This window comes from Tiliqua scincoides, chromosome 1 (genome assembly GCF_035046505.1).
Source record: "Tiliqua scincoides isolate rTilSci1 chromosome 1, rTilSci1.hap2, whole genome shotgun sequence".
NCBI lineage: Eukaryota > Metazoa > Chordata > Lepidosauria > Squamata > Scincidae > Tiliqua > Tiliqua scincoides.
Genome location: NC_089821.1, coordinates 242,394,847 through 242,420,076, shown reverse-complemented (window position 1 = coordinate 242,420,076; position 25,230 = coordinate 242,394,847). Strand labels below are relative to the sequence as shown.

At 42.8% G+C, this 25,230-nt stretch overlaps 1 protein-coding gene across 1 annotated transcript in view; it reads left to right on the top strand.

Moving 5' to 3' along the window:
• KIF6 (kinesin family member 6) overlaps positions 1-25,230 on the top strand; it is a 221,553-nt gene that overhangs the window by 131,001 nt on the left and 65,322 nt on the right. Inside the window, exon 15 of the mRNA XM_066611624.1 lies at positions 18,938-18,993. Within this exon, the coding sequence (XP_066467721.1) occupies positions 18,938-18,993 (56 nt within the window). The remainder of the gene's footprint in view (positions 1-18,937; positions 18,994-25,230) is intronic.

The window sequence follows — 25,230 nt, the reverse complement described above, 5'->3', positions numbered from 1 at the left end:
AAAGGAATATAAACTGTGGCAAAAGAAATGTAAGAAGGTGATAGGGGAGGCCAAGCGAGACTATGAGGAACGCATGGCCAGCAACATTAAGGGGAATAATAAAAGCTTCTTCAAATATGTTAGAAGCAGGAAACCCGCCAGAGAAGCGGTTGGCCCTCTGGATGGTGAGGGAGGGAAAGGGGAGATAAAAGGAGACTTAGAGATGGCAGAGAAATTAAATGAGTTCTTTGCATCTGTCTTCACGGCAGAAGACCTCGGGCAGATACCGCTGCCCGAACGGCCCCTTCTAACCGAGGAGTTAAGTCAGATAGAGGTTAAAAGAGAAGATGTTTCAGACCTCATTGATAAATTAAAGATCAATAAGTCACCGGGCCCTGATGGCATCCACCCAAGGGTTATTAAGGAATTGAAGAATGAAGTTGCAGATCTCTTGACTAAGGTATGCAACTTGTCCCTCAAAACGGCCACGGTACCAGAAGATTGGAGGATAGCAAATGTCACGCCTATTTTTAAAAAGGGAAAGAGGGGGGACCCGGGAAACTATAGGCCGGTCAGCCTAACATCCATACCGGGTAAGATGGTGGAATGCCTCATCAAAGATAGGATCTCAAAACACATAGACGAACAGGCCTTGCTGAGGGAGAGTCAGCATGGCTTCTGTAAGGGTAAGTCTTGCCTCACAAACCTTATAGAATTCTTTGGAAAGGTCAACAGGCATGTGGATGCGGGAGAACCCGTGGACATTATATATCTGGACTTTCAGAAGGCGTTTGACACGGTCCCTCACCAAAGGCTACTGAAAAAACTCCACAGTCAGGGAATTAGAGGACAGGTCCTCTCGTGGATTGAGAACTGGTTGGAGGCCAGGAAGCAGAGAGTGGGTGTCAATGGGCAATTTTCACAATGGAGAGAGGTGAAAAGTGGTGTGCCCCAAGGATCTATCCTGGGACCGGTGCTTTTCAACCTCTTCATAAATGACCTGGAGACAGGGTTGAGCAGTGAGGTGGCTAAGTTTGCAGACGACACCAAACTTTTCCGAGTGGTAAAGACCAGAAGTGATTGTGAGGAGCTCCAGAAGGATCTCTCCAGGCTGGCAGAATGGGCAGCAAAATGGCAGATGCGCTTCAATGTCAGTAAGTGTAAAGTCATGCACATTGGGGCAAAAAATCAAAACTTTAGATATAGGCTGATGGGTTCTGAGCTGTCTGTGACAGATCAGGAGAGAGATCTTGGGGTGGTGGTGGACAGGTCGATGAAAGTGTCGACCCAATGTGCGGCGGCAGTGAAGAAGGCCAATTCTATGCTTGGGATCATTAGGAAGGGTATTGAGAACAAAACGGTTAGTATTATAATGCCGTTGTACAAATCGATGGTAAGGCCACACCTGGAGTATTGTGTCCAGTTCTGGTCGCCGCATCTCAAAAAAGACATAGTGGAAATGGAAAAGGTGCAAAAGAGAGCGACTAAGATGATTACGGGGCTGGGGCACCTTCCTTATGAGGAAAGGCTACGGCGTTCGGGCCTCTTCAGCCTAGAAAAGAGGCGCTTGAGGGGGGACATGATTGAGACATACAAAATTATGCAGGGAATGGACAGAGTGGATAGGGAGATGCTCTTTACACTCTCACATAATACCAGAACCAGGGGACATCCACTAAAATTGAGTGTTGGGCGGGTTAGGACAGACAAAAGAAAATATTTCTTTACTCAGCGTGTGGTCGGTCTGTGGAACTCCTTGCCACAGGATGTGGTGCTGGCGTCTAGCCTAGACGCCTTTAAAAGGGGATTGGACAAGTTTCTGGAGGAAAAATCCATTATGGGGTACAAGCCATGATGTGTATGCGCAACCTCCTGATTTTAGGAATGGGTTATGTCAGAATGCCAGATGTAGGGGAGGGCACCAGGATGAGGTCTCTTGTTATCTGGTGTGCTCCCTGGGGCATTTGGTGGGCCGCTGTGAGATACAGGAAGCTGGACTAGATGGGCCTATGGCCTGATCCAGTGGGGCTGTTCTTATGTTCTTATGTAACATTTCCAGCTATTTTTTCTAATTCATTCTAATTCATATATATCAATTTTGTATGTATTTTGTATGTATTTGTTTTTTAAGTAACTTTAAACCAGTATTGTATGTATTTGTTTTTTAAGTAACTTTAAACCAGTTATTAACTAAATAAAATCCTCCAATTTTCTTTAACCCTCAGGTTTCTTTCTTTCTTTCTTTCTTTCTTTCTTTCTTTCTTTCCATTTTTTCTCCTGTAATATCTTTAACAATTTATCTCCATAACAGAATCCTGTAAGCCCACACTTCCTTACATAAGGTATGTTCATTCTTCCAATTAACTGGGATATGTTTTCTTCTTGTTGTTCCAACAAATTTTGTATTTTGTGCACTCTGTCCATCTTCTCTATTTCAGTCTCCATCAGCGTCCCCTCTAGATCCTGTTGATTTTCCACTCTTCTAATTTCTGTTTCCACTCTTCTGATGATGATTTCATCCCTCTTTTCCGCTTTCTCCTTCTGTTTATCTTTTGCTTGTTTCTTCACATCTTCCAATTGCTCCTTGCACACATCTTTCTGTTGAGAGAGAGTCTTTAAACTGGCTTGAATCTGCAAAGACCAACTCAACTGCTGTCTTCTCATTGTGAGCAATTTTTCCAAATTTTTGAGGATCATTTGAGTCTAAATATCTGGAACAGATGCCATCTTGCAATTTCTCTCTAATCCACAAGATGTCCACAGTGTATTATTCTCCTTACTTCCACCACATGTTTTTTCAGTCAGGCATTATTTGAATTTTTCTTACAAATAACAGTGTGATTAATGGAGAAAAACAAAACGAAAGAAACAGTCTCAAAAATACAAAACTCTTTCAAGTCTAACAAAAATTATGTCAACAAGTAACTCTGGATTTTAGTCCACACACCAAATTATATTTATAGTTATAATCCATGACCGATTTATTCCACTACAAAGATAAAGAGCACTTTCAACATCCTTAAAAAGTTTTTCATTAATGCCTTCAGTGTATCCAGGGCTTTTAGCCAAATCAGTCAATTAAAACTGGGGACAATATTAACACATACTTATCTTAGATTTCCAACTTAAACTTTATGCTTCATGCTTTTTCTTCCATATGGTATCTTAGCATGGAGCCAGCAACTTGATTGCAGACACTGCACCTCCCCCAATACTGTCCCTGATGATTAGGTTTCCGAGAAGAAAGCCCCCCACCCTTTTTGAGGCTTTCAAAATCTCAGGTACCTGCACCGTGGAAAGATCTTATCTCTCCTGATAAAGATCTTCAGACCCTCTTCAGACCTGCAGTTTTTTGGGGGGAAACAGACTGTCTCTCAGGAGCCCCTGGAGACAGGTCTGTTCATCCACTGTTGGCTCCTCCTCCTTCTGAGGCTCTTTTTGAGGGCAAGCCTTGACTTGTAGCTAGCCCCTTTCTGCAGTTGAAATTAGGGGACCCAGCCAGACCCAACACGAGCAAGGAAAAGATTTCCCCCTGGTGGAGACCGCAAATACCACAGAAAGTTTCAACTTAGATCTGGCTTAGGCAGATCCAAGAAAAATGATGAGCAATACCTTGAAGGCCAGCCGAATACCTAACAGTCCCAGAGGAAGAAACATAAAGGAAGCAACATGCCTATGGAAAAGACACAGTCATTAGTTTCTGGCATTAACACCACAAATGGGTCTGCGCACACACACACACACACACACACACACACACACTGGAATAAATCAGATTTGAGGTTCAAAGCATCATATGTTGTTTTCCCAAAGAGTATGTAATTGGAGTATACTTGGAAATACAGGTTGTCTCATTATTCACGAGGGTTCTGTTCCCAGAACTCACATGGATGGCCAAAAATGCATTAAGCAAATCCATTTAAATGGGACCCAAAGCCTCCTCTTTCTGAGAACAGCATCCCTTGGGGACTGATTCCTAGGATCTCAGTCAGAGCCCTCAGTCTTATGTCCTTCCTCATCAGAGTCATCACAGGCACTGAGCAGAGTTCTAATCTTCCCCACTACCTGCCATGTCCACCTCCTCTGCCCCCTTCCTACACCTGTCTTGAGTGTCTCTATTGTCTTAGCAATAGAGGTAGTCAATCAGGGATGATTAAAGTGCCAGGCCCCAATTACTGTGCCCAGTTCTTCTGCTAGTTGTTACCACAGCATTGGCCCCTTTGGCTTTGGACAGAGCTCTGGAATTGATGCCACTGGACATGCTGGTGACCTCAACTGTGGCAGTGGCAGATCTGTCAACATGGGAGTCCCTTGTCAGTGCCAGACAAAAGTACTAGGCTGCAAAGATTCTCCAGCATCAACTTCCAGGGAAGCCATCAAACTAATTTTTCATTCATAAGTTTACTCTGATACCAGAAGGAAGAGAGAAATGTTCAGTTCTAGTTGGATGCCAGTGCCATTAGCTTTTGTAATGGTCAAGGAAAACTGAAGGTGCTGGCTTTATTCCATACCCAAAAGGAGAAAGGGTAAATGGCTACTTTGTTTCAGAGGTTCTAGAAGGTTCCAAATTATAGTTTGCACAACTGCATTTACTTATGTGTGACTACCCAGATTACTGCAAAGAACAACGGTTCAGGTATACAACTGTCTTACTCTCCTAGAATGAGCTTGCACCACTTACGAGAAGCCAGCTCAACATTTTGAAAAGAATGGTGCCTTTTTATCAGGCATTCTATGCTAGCTTCAGTCTGGGCATCTTGTACTGACATCAGATATTGCATTAGTGGAAATGTTTAGACCTCTTTCTTCGATTTCCTATTTGCTTGTGGAAATAATACTATCTCATCTAGTATTCTATTTAAAACACTTTGAGGGTCCTCAGTAAAAGGTACCAGAATAGGAGAGAGAATTGATATTCAGCCAGCAGGAAGATGGTGACTCTTGAGGAAATTCCATCACAGCTCCAAATAAGGTTGCCTGAGCAATGATTCATAATTTTCCATTTCTACATTTGGCATATAAACATGGCAGACTTCCAGGATTCACTGAGCACAAGGAGAAGCATGGGAATTCTGGAGATAAACAGAGGTACTTAGACAGATGTCTTGCATCTCTTTTCATAGTCCTCTCACACTTTACGCTCCTTTATCCTTCCTATACCATCTGCTTTTGATTTTTCTCCTTCCTGGTTATGCCTTCTTTTATTATACTATTTATTCTGATAACCATCTTTCACTTCCACCAGAGACACTGTGTTCAGAACCATCATATACTTGATCAGCATTACCTTCAGCTAGAGAGAGGATGCTTAGCAGCTCCATAATTTACGTATTTATTTAAAATATCTATACCACGCTTTCCCATCCCTTTTAAAGGATCTTTGGGATGGTTACCAGTCATGACAAAAATATGAACAATTAGGACAATTTTTAAAAATTCAAACAGCCTTCTAAAGTGCTACAGCCGGCAGCCCAGTCCTATGCAAACATATTTTTCTGTTCTCATTGAAACTTTTCCCTCTGTATGGTATTATTTTAAGTTCTTGTTTATCATGGATTTAACAGGAGACAGAAAAGGCATGTTACATTACCTAACACTTGAGACAAAATTCCACTTCCAGATCTCCAGTGCAAGATTCCTCTTATCAAAAACTCCAGGAACAAGGCAAATCCTCACTTCCTGCTAATTTCTTGGAGGCTTTGGACATCAGTTTAGAAGGATTAGACAATGGAAGAAACAAGCTTTCCCAACTGTAAGAGAGAGGTGTTTTTGCATCCCACCAACAACCCCCCTTCCAAGCCAGTGCAAGTCCATTGCACTGGCTCCCAAGTGTTGTGGATGTGCCATAAAGTACATTTGTGGCTACTTGAGAATAGACTAGGCCAACACAATGATGTGCACTGGTCTAGCAGCGCCAGACCTGTGACTGGAGAAGGTAAGTTTGTGCCAACCCGGGCAGGTCAGCATAGGGAGCAGGAGAGGGTGGTGGGAGCGCTGAATGGAGGTGGGAACAGGGTGTTTTTGGGTTGGGAAAGGATGTCTTGGGAGGCAGACTGGGTCTGGAAGGGGGGAACTGGCCACAGCAGTGCAGGTCAGATCCTAACCCCCAACCTGACGAGCGTTACATGGGCCACTTAGATTTGCACCCAGGAAATCGTTAGCGTAGATCTGATTAGCCCCAAAGGGCTGGCTGGCATGCAATATGAGGTAAGGGAAAATAAAATCCAGGTTGCACCCCAGCCCATACCTACCTTGCGCTGGATTAAGCACAGGTCAATTGGCCTGTTGGCCTGCCTGTTCCAGCGCAAGTTAGAATTACACCCCAAGGTGCTCACTCTTTAGCGTCTGTAGACCTGGTTCAGGCTATAGAAAACAAATATGCAGATATGTAATGTAGTTGGAATCTGGTAATCCGCCAATTTCCCCAAGACACAAATGTGTTGCTTCCCCTCCTTTCTTGCCTATCCTATGCAATCACACATCCTCTTGTCCTTGAAAGTATTTCTTCATTTGCTTCCTACCTAACAGCAGCTGAGATTTCAGTCCAGTTGTGTGAGTAATTGATGTGTACATTGAATTTTATTACTTTTTGATTCCTCTTCCCAGTTATCTCCACAAGATATCTATTGTTGTACCGATAACCTTACCTTCCTCTTCATTTCATGCCCTTTCACTGAGTTGTGCGGTGAACCAGAGGTGGTCCTGGGCTTTTTTTCTGCCTGGTGCAGCCCCCAGTTTGCTGCACCCTGCCCCGATCCAGAAGTAATTTCGGTGATGTCATCATGTCACTGCAGTCACTTCCAGAATCACTTCCAGGAGTTGAAGCTAGGAGTTGAAGCCTATAAAGGAGGAGAGGAAGGGGGAGTGGTCCAGAATTGCGCTGAGAATGGCTGCAACTTGCAACCACTCTGCCAGGCATGATTCTGAGGGAGGCATTCTGGGGCAGGGGGAAGGTGGGTAGTGGGCAACCACGGGGGTGGGTGGGTGGAGAACAGGAGGCGGGCTGGAATCCAAACCCCCATTCCCGGGGAATTCAAAGTGGCTTCAAGCTGCTCCACTCTCCTCGAACTTGTGCCGCCTCAGGAGGTAGAGCAAGTCCAAGGAGACCCATAGCAGCCAGGGTGCCTTATCCCAAGGTAGGGGTAAAAGTTTCCCCTTACCTCTGGCTGAGCCACTTTGGGCCTCTATCCCTCTTGGCTTGCCTTTTCTAGCGTAGGATAGGATTGCGCTCTGTGCCTCTCACAACTGTTTTTTCTTAAACAGGATTGAACCCTAAATTTGATATCTAAAAAACTCACAGCTGAGTGTGAACCAGGTTTGCTTCATTCTTGCTAAAGCCTACTATCTTTGTAAAGACTCTTTTAAATGTCAGCCTTAGTATTTAATATGACAAGTATTATTAATGGTAATCCATACTCCACATTCTACCATTTTTATTCTTTCTATTTCTTGCCCCATAGAGTGATAACTGGAAGACTTTCACTGAGAGATTAGGTATATCCTAGAAAACTAAGCTAATTTATGTGTTGTCATGTAGGGATTAAGTATACCACCTCTCTTCCTGTGTATGCAATTAATCTTAATTAGGAGTTTGATAGTGATTTTGCAAGTTTCTTATTCGTTATATGGATTTAGTAACTCTGGATCTTTCCAGTGCCATAGTTAATGTTATGTTAATAAGCAAGATAGAATTATATCTTGATCTATCATTTCCAATTCATTTATACTTTATGCATATTTTCAGGTTTCCATTATAGATTTGCCAGATGTTTGCATCATAGAAACATAAAGGAATTGAATTTACAAATCACATAAATATGTGGTTTATAACCAATGATTTATAACATACCATGATTCCAGTTAAAGTTATGGTTACTGAAATACATAATGAAGATTTCAACTTAAAGGGTGATATTAGAAAGGTTTATTGTGATAGTTCTAGTCTAAAACATTCATCTTTGAAGTGTTCATTTTTTTCTTTTTTTGAGAAGTTAATAAGCAGAGTTTAGGATAGGAAGTTAACTTGTACTTGAATCTACCTTTTCATGTAGTAATTGAATAAATAATCATTTTTATTAAAAGTGAAAGTCAGCAAACACTTTTAGGTGAATTTCAAGTGTTTCTCATCAATGCTGTTATCCTGTGGTAAAAGATGAAAATAGCACCTTCTTTAAAAATCTGCTTTCTTTTTCATAAAACATATTCCATATTTTTGAACACAGAGCAAACATCAGCCTTTTTCTGCAGAGCAAACATCAGCCTGTCTCCTTTTCCTCCTCTTTCGAATATTCATCTTTTAAAAAGATATTAAATATTTTCTAAATACCTAAAGCTTCTAAATATTTTCTTTCCCTCTGTTTTCATTCAGGTGTCTTACTTTTCTTTACATACCTATGAAAAATAACAGGAAGTCTCTATCTTAAATTTGGAAGTATTGAACAATGTAGCAGGACTTCTATGCGCAAATGCCACCTGTGCATTCTGTATAGTGCATTCTGCATACTGCAGTCTCTTATTATTCCTCCTGGTTCCATCACCCAGATTCTTAAAAAAAAAGTATATTCAGTTCTACTATATTTTGGAGCCTTATTTTTCCTTCTCTTGTTTCTAATGTTTTATCAAAGTTGTCTCAAAGTTGTTCTAAAAATCTTTTGGACTCCTTTTGCCTTCAGTTATATCAACACTTTTCATTTATCTTCCACTTTCCTTTTAAATTAATATAGCCTAATGATATTAATTTTGGCCAACCTTTCACAGTACATGCATCTTTAAAAACATCAATTTGTGATAGGATGTGAAATTGGTGCTGTGAATCAGTGCAAAGTGTATAGCCATACATATGTACAGCCATATCTTGTGTATATACAAGATATGTGTGTAGATATGTGTATATATAAAATTCAAAATATGCCACAAGTAATGGCAAACTCAAGGATTACACACCCACCGTCCATTACAAGTCGTACCCACAACCTCACCAACTTGGATGCTGTTCAGATCAAATTCAGTAGTACTCAGCTTTCTAACAGCCTCCCTTATCCTAAGCAAATTTGTACATAGGAAAGTAGAGACAGATAACCAGGTGAAGACAAGTACAAGGGAAGATGCTGGTGATGATGGAAGCTTTGTAGGCCTCATTCTTAAGGGCTAGACACTCCTGAATATTTCTGCTGTGATGCATGGAAATTCACATCTCCAAAACCTCCCAATTAAATTAACCCATTTTTGTCTGACCCAAAGGTGTACACATTTGGTCACTGTTGCATATATGCAATGTTGGGCAGAAATTGCTTAATTCACAATAAGTGTTCCTAAACATGTTGTGGAGAGTACAGACCATGAAGATGAGCCCTATAAAGCTGTTGCTATCAACAGGCAAGCCTCTCAGATAGAATTTCCCATCTTTCACACAGGTACATTTGTGTTGGAAAAAGGGACAGGTGAGGAGGGCTGTGAGAAGCTCCCCAAAGTGCACAACGTCTAAGTCTTTCTTGGAGAATGCTGAGTGAAAAACTCAAGATTTTCACTGAGTCCTCAGAGGAAACTTGGGTGGAAAAATTAAGTTAATTATGAGATGAAATGGGGGAGCTTGGCCATCATTAATTTATGGGGGAGGCGTGTTACTGCAATTTATTTTCTGCTGATTAGAATTTTGTAAAACATTGGGTGATGAAGATGATGATGTTTCCAGTTTTGAGGACATACATGGGAGACAAAGCCAAACCACAAAGTGTGGAATGAGATTCAAAATATGAGAATTCACATCTGACCTTTGAATCAAATTTTCTTTAATTGAATACTAGCATAATTTATTGCCATGTTCTTGGAAATTGCTGTAGATGTCAGAGCAAATAAAGCAAGAAAATCTTTGCTCTTTTCAGGACACATTAGCAGAGTTAGTTTGGAATCCAAATTCATCACACTTGTTCAAAACAGACTCGCGTTAGATCTGCTCTGTAATTTGGAACATAGTGGCTGAACCACCACTTATATAGAAACTCAGTGACCCAGCCACTGTTCAAATTGCTAAGTAAGAATTATATATACAACACATTTCAAAGTTAACATAACTTTCTTCTAAATGTAAACCTCTCATATGCCAGTATTACTCAGTGCAATAGCATTGCCTTGTTTCTTATTTCATGCTTGCCAGTTGGTTCACATTTTTTCTTATATGTTATATTTTATTTTCTTTGATTTTTTTCTCCTCCTTGTCTCTTTTTAAAAATAGGTGGATTTTGCCATAGACCACTAGAGCGATTTGTATCTTTTGGAGCACTTGAGGATTATCTACATAGCTGCTTTTTATAGATTTCTTTATACCACTCTGTGGTAAGGTGGCACTGCCTGCCACTCCTGACCACATTTAACATTACCTCCTCAGGCACCTTATCTTCCTTCTAGTTTGCCTCCCAATTGCTTCCAACTTGCCAGTATCCTTAATCATAAAATTATAACATTTGAGAGGATCAAAAAGGCATCTGACTATCCCATAACATTTCATCCATCTTCCAAACCCCCCCAATCCAAACCACAATATACCACAAGAAAAAAGCAAAGATACTGCAGAAAGTGCCTAAACAAAACTGTCATTCTCTTAATGAGCCAGATTAAATAGTCAGAAACTCATACCATAAGGAAAATCTTCCCTGCTCCAAATACTCAGTTGACCTGTACTTCCAAATTGCTAGATAAATTCCAGTGAGGTAGCCATGTTAGGGCCCAATCCTATCCAATTTTCTAGTGCCAGTGCAACCATGCCAATGGGGCCTGTGCTGCATACTGTGAGGGGGAGGGAGGCAGTCACAGAGGCCACCTCAAGGGAAGGGAACATTTGTTCCCTTACCTTGGGGTTGCATTGCAGCTGCACCAGTGCTTGAAAGTTGGATAGGATTGGGCCCTTAGCCTGCTGCAGCAAATCAACAGAGTACTGCAACACTTGAAAGAATGATTTATTGTAATATAGGCTTTGGTGAACTAACACCTCTTCCTCCTCTTCCTGTCCTTATCTGGCACTTGGAGAGCAGGCTGTCCTCTCAGTCATTATGCTGCTGTGCTGGTCTCCATGTATCATTCATGACAATTGTTGGTGAAATTTCTTGCCTAGTCAGTGGTCAAACACTGGTTCCTTAGATCTGCCCATTGGTGCTGCATATTGAACCTTCCAATAGGGAGTTTGGTCTTGTCAGAGGAGCTTATGTGGCAGCCAACTGGTGTTCATTCTGCAGATGCAGCCAAACCATTGCAGTCTGTGTTTTTGGATTTGCTCTTCGACTGATGGTTGATGATTGCACCTTATCTCATTACAAATTGTCTCATTACAATGGCGATCACAAAGAGAGACACCCAGGATCTGTCTCAGGCATCGCATTTGGAAGACCTCAAGCTTGTTCATGTCTGATTTGAGCAGAGTCCATGTTTCCAATCCATATAGGAGAATATGCATGAAGTGGTATCCTAGGTAAGCAGGTCACTGGTGATGGTTAGGTGGTGCAGAGGATAGTAAGAGGCCATGGCCACTGAGCAGTGACCAGGGGGAGTTGGGGGGAGGTGGCACATTCTTACCAGCAGCCATTTTATGGTGGTGCAAATGTGCAGGTACTTGGCTACTAAATGGCCATCAGCACAAGATGATGGTATTTGTGTCCTATGCTGGGTATTGCTGGCCATCCATGCCCATCAGTAGGGGAGCATCCCCTGTTCCTTGGTTGCTGCTCAGTGGGATTGCCTCTTGCTATCCCCTGCCCACTCCAACAGAAGCTACTGGCACACATACAGAGAAGAGAAAAGTGAGAAGCTTAAGTGCCATCCTTTGCCCATCTTGGAAATGTCCTTATGGAAATCTCATCTTTTTTGATTGGGTTACTAGCTTACTGGACTGTGGGAATGCAGTAGATGTACGTAATATATCTTGACTTCAGTAAAGCATTTGACAAGGTCCCACATGACATCCTAATCAGCAAGTTGGTAAAATACGGGTTTGATGATACAATCGTTAGATGGATTCACAGTTGGTTGGACAGCCGTACACAGAGGGTGTTTGTCAATGGCTCCGCATCAGCATAAGAACATAAGAACAGCCCCACTGGATCAGGCCATAGGCCCATCTAGTCCAGTTTCCTGTATCACACAGCGGCCCACCAAATGCCCCAGGGAGCACACCAGATAACAAGAGACCTGCATCCTGGTGCCCTCCCTTGCATCTGACATAGCCCATTTCTAAAATGAGGAGGTTGCACATACACATCATGGCTTGTAACCTGTAATTGATTTTTCCTCCAAAAACTTGTCCAATCCCCTTTTAAAGGCATCCAGGCCAGATGCTGTCACCACATCCTGTGACCACCACAACTTGGAGGGTGGTTTCGAGTGGGTTTCCTCAGGCCTCTATCTTGGGCCCAGCTCTCTTTAATATCTTCATCAATGACTTGGATGAGGGCATACAAGGGAGCCTCATCAAATGTATAAGATGAAGTTCAACAGGGAAAAATGCAAAGTTCTGCACATGGGCAAAAACAACCAAAGATGCATGTATAAAATGGGAGATACATGGCTTGGCAGCACTACATGTGAGCCGGATCTTGGAGTTGCGGTGGATCACAGGATGAACATGAGTCAGCAGTGTGATGCAGCTGCAAAGAAGGCAAATGCAATTTTAGCCTGCATTAATAGAACCATAGCTTCCAAGTCACAAGAAGTTATGGTTCCACTTTACTCTGCACTGGTTAGGCCTCACCTGGAGTATTGTGTCCAATTCTGGGCACCCCACTTTAAGAAAGAAGCAGCCAAACTGGAGCAGGTTCAGAGGAGAGCGACGAGGATGATCAGGGGGCTGGAGGACAAGCTCTATGAGGAAAGGTTGAGGGAACTTAGCATGTTCAGCCTGGAGAAGAGAAGGCTGAGAGGGGATGTGATAGCTCTCTTCAAATACCTCATGTTGGCATCCTTCAGTCTCGGAAGACCATGGTGTCACGCTGTGAATGGTGGCTCTGGAACAGAGTGTCCTCTCCAGTGCGCGAAGCCTGGGTAAAGTAGGTATGGAGGATAGGCTGTTACCCATGCAGCAAATCCCCCCTCTCCACGTCGCTGAAATGGTCCAATGGAAAGGCAGAAGCCAATACGGTTGGTTCCAGCGGCATCGCAGAAGTTGCCAGAACGTGACTGTGTTCAGCCATGAACTGCCTCAGGGACTCCGGCTCCGGATTTTGCCTCGAGGTTGACTCCTGAAGCCTTTTCCAGAACTGGATGTAGCCACAAGGCAGTGGAGGTTTGGGATCAGAGTTTTCCTTCTCTCAGATGAGCTGCCTTCCCAGGCTAAGGAGTCCCATCTACCCGGTGGCTGTTCAGTCGCCTCTTAGGACAAGTACAGCCAAACTGAGGGCCTATTCTTATCCCCAGCCCCCAGGGGAAATACCTAAAGGGCTGTTATATGTAAGAAGGGAACAATATATTCTCAACTGAAAGCAGAACTAGAACCAGTGGGTACAAAGTGCAAGAGAGGAGATTTTGATTAGATATCAGAAAAAAAATTCCTGACGGTCAGGGCGGTTCGGCAGTGGAACAGATTGCTGAGAGAGGTGGTGGACTCTCCCTCACTAGCGATATTCAAGCAGAGGCTCAACAAGCACCTGTTGGAGATGCTCTAAGAGGATTTCCTGCCTAAGGCAGGGGGTTGGACTAGATGACCTATTAGGTCCCTTCCAACTCTTTGATTCTATGAAAGCAGAGAGAGGCACAGGGAGAGTAATAAAAAATAGATGGCAGGGGCAATATGTATTCTCTGGATCAGGGTGCATTCTTGATGTTTGTGATTGTGATTGAGAGTGGTGTCACCTGAATGCGCAGTGAATGAATTGTTTATTATTGAGAGTGGTGCCACCTAAAAGTGCAGGGTGCAGTACTTGGAGTGTTCCTGTAGCTCTTCTTTGGGGAATTGCAATGGAATTAGTGGCCACTTCTATGTGGCCAGGCTGCAATCTTAAAAAAAGAAAAGAGCTTCAGAGAGGAGTGGCACAACCTGGAACACCACTTGATGATGCCTTGGGGCTGCTGCTACTGCCTCCATACAATTAAAACACCAAACAAAAGCTCCTTTTTGCTCCTCATGCAGTGTCTTCAGTTGTGGAAGTGCAGGACCTTCAGTTTGCTCTAAAGCAGAGGTGTCAAACTCATTTCACACTACGGGCCAAATAGCATTCATGATGCCTGCTGAGGACCAGAAGTGATGTCATTAAACAATTCCAAACCAGAAACAAGCACTCTGTTCTTATGTAGGACCTCATTAGACAGAAGAGAAAATACAGAAATCTTGATCATATTTCAAGATATGAGAGCCCAGTTATCATGTGGGCCACCCTTTCAGCATTGACCCCATAGCAGCTAGGAGCCCAAGGGCCATATAAAAAGCTTCTGCGGGTCGCATCAGGCCCCTGGGCCTTACGTTTGACACCCCTGCTCTAAAGGGACTATGCAAATGAAGGAGCTCCTTCATCTCACAATATCTGTAATAGTAAATAATGCCCCACCCCCCCAGTTCCCATCATCAAGGTCATCTTCTTGTGCTACAGTGAACATAACAAGAAGTCAGGGAGATTTACGCACATACCTCATCACCTAAGTTCTGCTAGAAATTTTTTTGCATGTCCAGATGAAGACAAAGTTGATTCCTGTTTATCCCACCTTGATCTCCAGGATCTCTCTTCCCCCTTTGTAAAGATTAATAACAGCCACTGGAGTGTGGTCCACTTGGACTGAGGCTGCATCTTGTTGGGCAAAGTCTACATGTTTCTCTTGTCATGGTCCATTGAGGAAATCCATCTTTTTTTGCAACTTGCAGGTAATCCCTTTATGGGTGCAATCCTAACCAACTTTCCGGCACTGGCATAGCTGTGCCAGTGGGGCATGTACTGCATCCTGCAGTTGGGGGCAGTCATTTAGCCCTCCTCAAGGTAAGGAAATGTTTGTTCCCTTACCTCAGAGTTGCAGTGCCCTTACCTTGGTACTGAAAAGTTGGTTAGGATTGCGCCCTAATTGTATTAACTGAGACACAGAAAAAGCACATATTTTTAAAAGCAGCACAACTGTTTCCAGAAGTTCTGTCCAGCTTGCATCAGAAATGGAGTGCTAAGGAGCCTCCCCAGTTGGGCCCAATTATCCCTTCTGGGTTTAGCTCTTAAAGTAAGTGAGCGTGAGCAAATAAGGGTGTGGAGACCTAAAATACTAGCTGCTCACAAACTGAAAGAAAAATTGACTAATTGAGAAGAGACAGTTCTCCGAGCCATGCCTCTCATGTGGAAAAGTGCTCTTTCTTTGCTTTGATCCACTGTTCGTTTGCTAGACAAAAATGGAACTTGTGGGTTTTGCCAACAGCTTTTGCTAGACCAATTCCTTCCCAGATCACCAGTTAAGCCTAAGTCTCTGTTAATGGTTAAGTGCTGTAGTTACATCTGCAGTCTCCACACTTATGATTCTAACATCTGAGTAACCATTCAGAATTTCATGACGAAGGTATTGTCCTGACCACAAAAACCATCACAGAATGAATCATTCCACAGGTATCCTTGATTTATCACAAATGAGGGCCCAATCCTATCCAACTTTCCAGCACTGGTGCAGCTGCAATGCAGCCCCAAGGTAAGGGAACAAATGTTCCTATACCTTAAGGAAGCCTCCGTGACTGCCTCCTTACCACAGGATGCAGTGCATGCCCCATTGGCACAGCTACACTGGCACTGGAAAATTGGATAGTATTGGACCCTGAGTTATTATTAAATGTACCATGAATCCTTCAGTTGCTTTTCTGCTGTTGTCACGCTACATGAGATTAAAGGAGCAGGAGCAGTAGTAGTATGATAGTAAGTAATGGAGTAAAATAGAAAAACATGTAATGTTATTAATTGTATTTTATATACTTTGGTTTAATTAACTCTGCAAACTGAACAATTATAGACTGATAGGATAAAGGTGCCAATTTCTAACTACTAAAGGACTCAATGGAAAACTGTTCCAGGAAAATCTGCTCAGTTATTTCCCCAGCAGATCTTGGTTGGCTTCCTTCTATTCAGTTGTAAAATACCTGCCTTCCCTGTCCGTTTTAGTCCTCAGGATAGTGGTGCTATGATGAAGAAGCTATAGTCTAGAAACAGACACAACCTAAAGGATATCTGCTTGGCTTTGAGAGTTTTCAGATATTATAATAAAGCTTCATAGTCTGTTAAATGTCAGCAGAAAGAGGCCTGAAAGCTATTAGGGATATTTTTGAATATAATAATATGTACTCTGATGGTCTCTAGCTAATGAGAACTGTTCCAATTATCTGTCTCTGTATCTAGTGTACATGAAAGCAAAATGTTTTACGTAGACCAGGGCCAATCCATCCATGAGGCCAGCTAAAGCAGTTGCATCAGGCAGCAGATTAGTAAAGGATGTCCTTCTCTGTCCAACTATCTGCCTTCAGTACTCCTCCTTCTCTTTGCACTCCCTGGATTGGAAAAGGAAGAGGAAATGTGGAGAGAAGGGGAGTGCTGAGTTAGAGCACTGGAGAGTGGGGGGGGGGGAACAGAGCCTAGCACATTGTCAGGCAAGGGGGGCAGTGTTTGGCATGCCACATCAGGTATCGGAAGTTTTGGAGCACCAGCACTAGGGCATGCAAACGTGCCTTATGGCATGTTTGTGACAGTGTGCACCAGCAGAGAGCAGGCATGCCAGGCTCAGGATTGAGCTCTTAATCTCTTTGGCCTCTGAGGGCAGCATGAGAACCAATGAATTGAAGCTACAGGAAGTAGATTTAGGTGAGACATGAGGAATAATTTGTTAACTGTAAGAGCTGGTCTGGCACTGAAAAAGTCTACCTTGTGCATTAGTGGGCTCTCCTTTGTCGAAGGTTTTCAAGCAGAGGCTGGACAGCCACTCTCAGGGATGCTGTAGCAGTTATTTATACTGGGATTGAACTAGATGACCCAAGATCCCTTCCAGTTCTAATGTTGTTATTATTATTATTATTTTATTAATTTATACCCCACCTTTTTGCCCAGCGGGTACACAAGGCAGCTTACAAACACCTTAAAAATACATTAAAAAATAATTTACAATAATTAAAAAATCTAAAAACAAACAAACCCCTGGATTTTCATATAAAAAGCAAGAACACCAGCCAGCTTGTCAACAATTAAAAGCTTTTTGAAATAAAAAGGTCTCCAGTCCACGCTGAAACATTAACAACAAGGGAGCAGTTCTCAGTTCTAAGGGGAGGGTATTCCACAGTTCGGGGCCACCACCAAGAATGTTCTATGCTGATGTGATTCTTGTTCACCAAGAAACAGTCACCATTAGCCTAGCTAATAAAAGTAGCTGCATATAGGAATCACCTGCCTACACAGCTCTAAGCCAATATCCTTCTTGACTGAAAAAAGGGAATTTTAATAGGCCATAGAAACTGCCTGTTAATTTATCACAGAAAGTTATAAAGAGCAGCAGTTTTGCAGTAGGAGCGTAATTCTAGTGCTCCAGTTTGGCCAGACCACTAGGGTTAACACCCATAATCTTGAAAATATGTCATGGGACCTTTTAGTCATGTGGTCAGAAAAACCCTTGCATTTCTTTTTCTATACTCCTGAGCACTGTGTTGGTTAATTAGGTGAATGAAAACCCAAAAGAAAAAATGCCACTGACCTAACCAAGTAACTGGTGCAATCTCTTGTAGTGTACATGTTTTCCCCTTGCTTTTAAATCTTTGTTGTTGTTAAGCATGTCAAAATTACACGCAAGCAAAATTTTATTTTCTGCAGGTTTATGAGAAGACCAGATATATAGTATTAGTGCTTTCAACAAAATCCTGGAAAAGAAATACTCTTTAAAAAGAATGTAATTTATTTTCTGTCAGTGATTGCTTAATGCATAAACACTTTCTTGATAAATCAAAAGAAGTAAAGGAAATGAGCAGGCTTGGAAATAGCCAAGGATGCTATCCAATCTGATTGGCTAGCTGGGGATCAGAGCAGCCTTTAAAATATCAGAGTGGGATGCACCACAGTGGAGAGCCAGCCTACAGCTACAGGGCAGATGCTAACAAAAGAAGAAAACCAGACAACAGGAGGTGGCAAAAGGACCTACTCTCTGATGCTGGGACCAGGAAAAGTGGCTCCATCTCTGGGGGGCAATGGCCAGAAACAGAACCACCTGCCAGGGAACTCCAGAGATCAACCAACTTGATTCTCCCAAACCAGGCATCTAGCCCTGCAAAAGCTAATAATTCCAGCACTTACCTTGAACTAAGGGAGAAGGGAATTCAGGCCAGTTGCCAAGGTTGGGGACACCTTGAGAAGGTACCTGAAAGGAAAAGGGGGCAGTTGTGTTAACGGGGCAGAAGCTAATAGGCAGGCTATGGTGCAACATGCTTGCTATGAGTGATAAAGGATCTCAAAAAATAAAGGAACATAAACAAATACCTGGTGCGAATAATCAATTTGTAAAGGAGTGGAATAGGCAGGCGAAGTTGGCTATATCCTTCTGGGAAACCCTTTGATGCACCTCCCTCTGTGGAATGAGGCACCATGGAAGGGGGTGACACCACACAGCTTGCGAAGAATTCCTTTAAAGCCAATAAAACAAAAAACTTACAATATACAACAACATTCAAAATGAGCAATAAACAGGAGTAAAAACTATAATACCATCAATGGAAAAAGAAGAGCAGTGAGCAATATTAAATACACAGAAATTCTATAAGGTACGTTTTTATGATAGTATTATTCAGCATGGAGAGAAAAAAGGCATACAAAACAAACACTGTGCAACAAAAATTGTTATACTGACCAACTTTCAACTGTTTCTTACTTTGAATATTGTTCTTTCAAGCTATTCTGTGTAACTGTACCAGATTCGATTTAATAATTGAAATCACAAGTAGATTTCACTTGTTTTCATTCATGTAACTAGACTGAACTATTTTTCTTATTAGGTTTGCGGAAGCAAAAACTCTGGGAGAAAAAGTAAATGAAATAAGAAACAAAATCAGTAAGTACACTGATGTATATTCCATGCTACTGTTCTAAGTTCCATCATTGTCCTATCATTTTCATGTGCTTTGTAGGTTCAAACCAACAGACTGACTGGACAAACATCCTGACTGAGCCCTAGGCTGGCGTAAGTCCCTTGCACCAACCCAGGAGGGTCGCAAATGTGCCATAAAGCACATTTGTGCCTCCTCAAGAGGGGTCTGGGGAGGAGGCAGGGAGAAGGCGTTCTGGGGTGGAGGGAAGGAGGGAGGTCCCGGGGGCAGGCATGTGGGCAGGGAACAGGAGGCAGGGCTGGGAACTGGCTGTTATGCCGGATTCCAACCCCGTTCCCTGAGCAGTACAGAGTGACTGCAAGCTGCTCTGTTCTCCTCGGAATTATACCACCTCTCAGGTGATTCATTGGGGCCCATTGGGCCCTTGGTGGCTTACCTGGGGGTAAGGGGAAGAGTTGCCCCTTGCCTGTGGCTGAGCCACTTCTGGCTCCAATTTTGTGCTGGATACAGCGCAGGCCTCCTGGCCTGCCTGTTCCTGCACAAGATAGGATTATTATGCAAATGTCCCTTTCTTTCAGTGTCATTTATAATGGTATAACTTTTGTAATGGCATTTCCTAGTGCCAGTCTTCTAATAGTGTGTGCTATTTCTTCTTCTGCAGGGTTTTTCAGTTGTATTTTATGCTGTTTGCCTTTTTTTCCGGGTCTCACCCTTCTTGCGCTCCCATACATATTATGCCTTTTCTTCTTCTTCACTCTGCACTATGCATTATACAGTATTAATTATGTTGAGACACATGGGACAGATTTGTTTTTTTGCCCCCTTCCTATAGCAGTCTTTTTAAAGAGGGTGTTTGCCTGGGAAGTGTTCCAGGTGCAAGGGCAAAGGTAGCAGATAACTGATGTACAGTTTGTCATGGGGTTTCCTATACCAACTGGATTGTAGCAGAACTTCACATTCTGAAATTTCCCATGTCTGTTCTTTAGATGATTAGGGTGAACACCCTCAAGATTTCCATTCCAGTGTGTCAATAGATGCTTAATAGGCACAATTTTCATTGGGAATGCAATGCAGTGGGAAAATGTTAGATATGACCCTCTCCATATGTCATGATCCCAATCTTGATTGCCCCATCTGGTCCTATGTAAGTTTTTGCTTTTCTTTTAAATATGCAGGGTGAATGCAAAACTATCTGTTGAACAGTAATGTGTGGTTTGGCTCTTATACAGTGGCAATGGAAGAATAAGGGCTTAGCAAAACAGCAAGAAAAAAAATTAAAAATCCCAGGATACAATCCAGTCAGAGACAAGCACTTACATTCCATGGAGACACTGGCAGCACAATCCTAACTTATGCTGGAGCAGGCAGGCCAATGGACCTGCACTGTATCCAGCGCAAGTTTGGGGCTGACTGCAGGCCAGCCCACAGCAAAGGAAAAAAATTCCCCTTATCCCAGTTAGCACTTTAGCAGCCCCAATGGGGCTACTGAGATCCGCGCCACCTAAATCTGTGGCATAAATCTGAGCAGCCCGGGGCTGGCCCAGGCTGCCAGGGAATGGGGCTAGGATCCAGCATAACTACTGGATCCTGACCCCACCTCCTGCTCCCCACCTACCCACCCACGTCCTGCTCACCCTTCCTGTCCCAAAACGGCTTCCTCCCACCTTCTCCCTACCATCCCCATACACCCCCAGACCCCCATGCCAGCTGAGCTCAGCCAATGCAAACTCACCCTGCCCTGGGACCTGCATCAGCACAAGGAGGCCAGCACACATCCTCCAAAAGTGGCGCGAGAGTGCTTTATGGCACATTTGCAACACTCGTGTGCCGACGCAAGGGGCTTGTGCCTGCCAAGCAGCCGTTTGGATTGCATCCTTAAGCACACATTAAATTTTCCTTGTCAGATTGCTTATTGGGAGGATCATGCTTCCAGTGATTACTAACAGAAATGGCTAATGGACATGGGAATGTTGTCATTGCCTTCCTGGTCCTCAGAACACCTTCTGGACATGACTGGAGCTCTGCTCCAGTTGCATCCAGAGGTTACAAGTTGGGCCATAACTGGCTCAATGTGAGTTGGGAGACCTGCATTGAGTCAGATCCACATATAGAAAATCCGCGGATAAGAAGTCTCTACCTGTAATCAATTTATAACCCCTAATAAGAGAAGGTGTCATTTCTCCCGGATGCTTCAAGTTCAACCATGAAAAATAGACTGGTTAGACAACAGAAACATTAAGTAAGTGTGACTTATTTGTAGTACGCATAGTCAGACAGAGCATCATTCATTATGCCATACATAGTTACTAACCTGCCAGAATTATACTGGAAAACCAGATTGCAGGAACTGTAGTCATCTGTGGCCTGAAGCTATATATTTAATTTACTTTTATTGTTGTTTTGGTTTCCTTTAAGCATTCCTGGCTGCCCCGGTATGCAAAATTAAGGCCAGATCACATCAGTATCCATTTCTGTTTTTCCAGCCAACATTTAATAATATAAAACTCTCCACCACAAAGGTCATTGGAGGACCTTTTGGTAAGCCACTTGATGCAATGTAGAATCCATTTACCAGTTTTGATGATTTGCAGTGATAGTGACTGACAGCAGTTGGCCATCATTTGAATCTCTGTCACATGTACTTTATCATTTTGATTTTCCATTGGAATTACTTCTGGTTTGCAAAATGTGCAAAAATGTGATATGCAAAATATTGCAACAACATGCCCAAGTATTCCAAGAGATACGGCAACATTTAGCAGTATGGAAAGACATTCAAAATTAGGTTTGCAACAGCAAATATATTGCGGCCCAGTCCTACCAGGACCTGATGCTGCCAGAACTAGCATTTTGGCAGCATAAGGTCCTTTAAGGCTGTTGCAAAAAACATGCCATACAGCACAACCTGGCCACTACTGCTGCAAGTGGCTGGGTTTGTGTATTTGTGGCCTCCCAACAAGCTCCAGTACAGGTAAGTCAGTGCAGGGGGTAGACAGGAGGCAGGGGGTGGACAGAACAGGGCAGGGAAGGGCACGAATGTGGCAGAGGTGGTGGCAGCAAATGCTGCCACTGATATCCTATTCCTCCTTTTCAGTCTCAATCCCCCTCCGTGGGTCCTCTTGGACTTGTGCCAGCTATATAGCTGGTGCTAGTCTGAGTAGACTTAGTGGTGTGACGACGGCTTATTCAGGGGTAGGAGAATAAACATTCCGTTACCTTTGAGCCACTTGGACCTGGCCACAGTGATCCATACTTTAATAACTTCAAGACTAGACTACTAAACTGGACACTCAACACAGGGCTACTCTCTAAAAGAGTTCAGAATCTGCAATTAGTGCAGAATGAGGCAGGTTGGGTGATTGTGGGGGCTTGACGATATGATTCTGTTGGACCACTGCTTCAGCAGCTACACTGGCTGCCCATTTGCTTCCAGTCCCAATTCAAGGTGCTAGTTCTAACCTTTAAGTTTCTCCATGATTTGGGTCCAGGCTACCGGAAAGACAGCCTCCTTCCATGCATTCCAACCTGCTATCTTAGGTCATCTGAGGGAGCTTTTCTACAAGTGCCCCTCTGTCCCAAGTGAGAAGGGTAGCAGCTTGGGGGTAAACCTTCTCTATACTAGCACCACAACTCTGGAACACATTCCCTTCCAGGTGCATGGAAAACTACTCCCTCTCTTATGGCTTTTCATCAAGGGCTCAAAACATATCTGTTTGGTATTTGGTTGCTGAATGGATATTTGCCCTCTGCGCTTCTGAAATACTGATGTGACTTGACTGCTTCCCTGGACTACCATATCTACTTGTGCATAAGTCAAAAAAATGTATGCATCAGACTGTGAACACCTGGGTCGACTTATACATGGGTCAATAAAGTGCCTGAGGCAGGGGCTTATGGGAGCTTCTCAGAAGCTTCTGGGAAGCTTAGCAGCTGTCTGGTGAAGTGGGGGCTGGGGCTGGGCTGAGAAGTAGGACTCAGGGGTGGAGAAAAAAGGAGAAATTTTACTAGTAATTATGATATTCAGAGGCAGCCACTTTAGCTTCTTCTCCAAACAGGAGGTAAGGTGAAGGTGCTTATGGGAATTGTAGTCTGTATGAGGGTTGCTGCTATAGAAGTGCAGCACTGGACTCGCAACACCTACAACATCTATAAGCCCATTCGGCTCCCTTCCAGTTTGGAGAAGAAGGCAAAATGCCTCCTTTTTTTCTTATTGATGCTGCCTCAGAACAATTCCTGGTAAGCGATTTAAAAAAAAAATCACACCCTAGGGATCTGGCTTTTAAAACACTAGGTGTCATCCTCATTTCCATCTGAAGCAAAGTCCCAGACTACAATTCAGTGCCCCATTACTTAAGAATAACACCCATGGAAAGCAATGTGTCTGCTTCTGAGTAAATAGGTTTGCAATTATGTGCAGCTGCACTTGCTCACAGTCATTCCTTGCCACTTGTCTCTCCACTGTGAATTGAATTGCACACTTCCAGTTATGTGCTATAAGTTGTACGTTATATGTACAGCTCTGGCTTAACACACCAGGCACCTGAAAGAAGGATTTGATTAATGGTTCTACTGGTACGTTGTTCACAGGCACTTACTCTGATAGTTTTTACAAAAAGGTTGTGAAGACCAGAATTTTAAAAGTTAAAGAATAAAAATGTATCTTATGATATAGTATCTTATGACTATATTTTTAATAAATTAGAGACTGTACAGTTCTTAGTTCACAATTACTGATAGGTTATTTTTCAGGATCTGGCCTCAGGTCAGACAAAACTATAGTCTTGCACCCCCCCTAAATTTAACCCTCAACTTATCTGAAAGTCTTAGAAAATGCCATGATTTTTGGCTCAAACCCTGCCCTCAACTTATAGGCAAATGTCTGCAATGAGGTTTTCCCCCAACGGCTCAACGATATACATTAGGTTTTGTTTTAGGTTTCACTGTTTATTGTTAAAATGATCGTTTTTAATGGTTTGTTTGATGTTTTTCTTTTTCCCTTTTATGATATTTTGTATTTTATTAAGGAGCTCTGCAAACTGCCTTGGACATTTGCTTTGGCATGGGAAACGCGAGATATAAATTTCTCAAACAAACAAAAATACCTGGAGGAGGCTGTCAGGGCATAAAGCTCCCTGTGGGATGCAGCACACATCCCATTGGCATGGCTGCATTGGTATGCAGGGAGTTAGTTAGGATTGGGTTGTTAGTTGTTGTCTTCCTAATTTCAGTAGATTTCCAGAATCTTCCAGAAAAACAGTAGATTTAAGGAAAACTCCTTTTTCACAATTTACAGAGCAATACTGAAAAATAATTATTCCTTTGATTTCTGTCTGCTGATATACCACAAATACAGAAACTTGTGTTCATGTATAAAAGATGTCTACCTGAAATCCATACTCCCTACTACTACCACTACTAAGGGCCCAATCCTATCCAATTTTCCAGTACCAGTGCAACCACAATGCAGCCCCATGGTGAGGGAACAAATGTTCCCATACTTAAAAAGACCTCTGTGACTGCTGCCCCACCACAAGATGCAGTGCACGCACCATTGGCACAGCAGCACTGGCACTGGAAAACTGGATAGGTTTGGGCCTTAATACTACTACCACTTTATATAACACTTATTTTATTTATTACAGTATTTATATGCTGCCTTTCTCAAAGACTAGGTACACCTGAGTCTTATATTCAGGACAGTTTACAAGGGCAGGAAACCCTGTTTCTCCTCCCCCCTCAAAAAAATTTTTTTAGTTTATTTATTTATTTATTTATTTATTTACTAAATTTCTACCCTGCTTTATCTCCCTGAAGGGCATTCAAAGCAGCTTCCAACATAAAATCACATAAAAACTATAATTATTAAAATCTACTTAAAAACAAGGTAGCATTAAAATATCACATTAAAAGATAAAGAGAACACTCATAAAACTAGCAGCATTCAAAAAAAGGATCAGTTCCATAAAAAAACAACCTGCATAAAAGCCCACAATATCTAATATTAAAAGACCTGGACTTAGAAGGTTGATCTAAAAAACTATGTCTTTCGGTTCTGCTGGAAAGTCTCTAAGGAGGGAGGAGTCCATTAGCTAAGAGGGAAGGAGTTCCATAAACTTGGTGCCACTACTGAGAAGGCCCTGTTCCTTGCTGCAGCGCCTCCCAACTCCATGGGCGATGGCACCTTTAGGAGGGCCTTCGCTGATGGCTGGAAAGGATGAGGTGAATTATTCAGAAATAGGTGG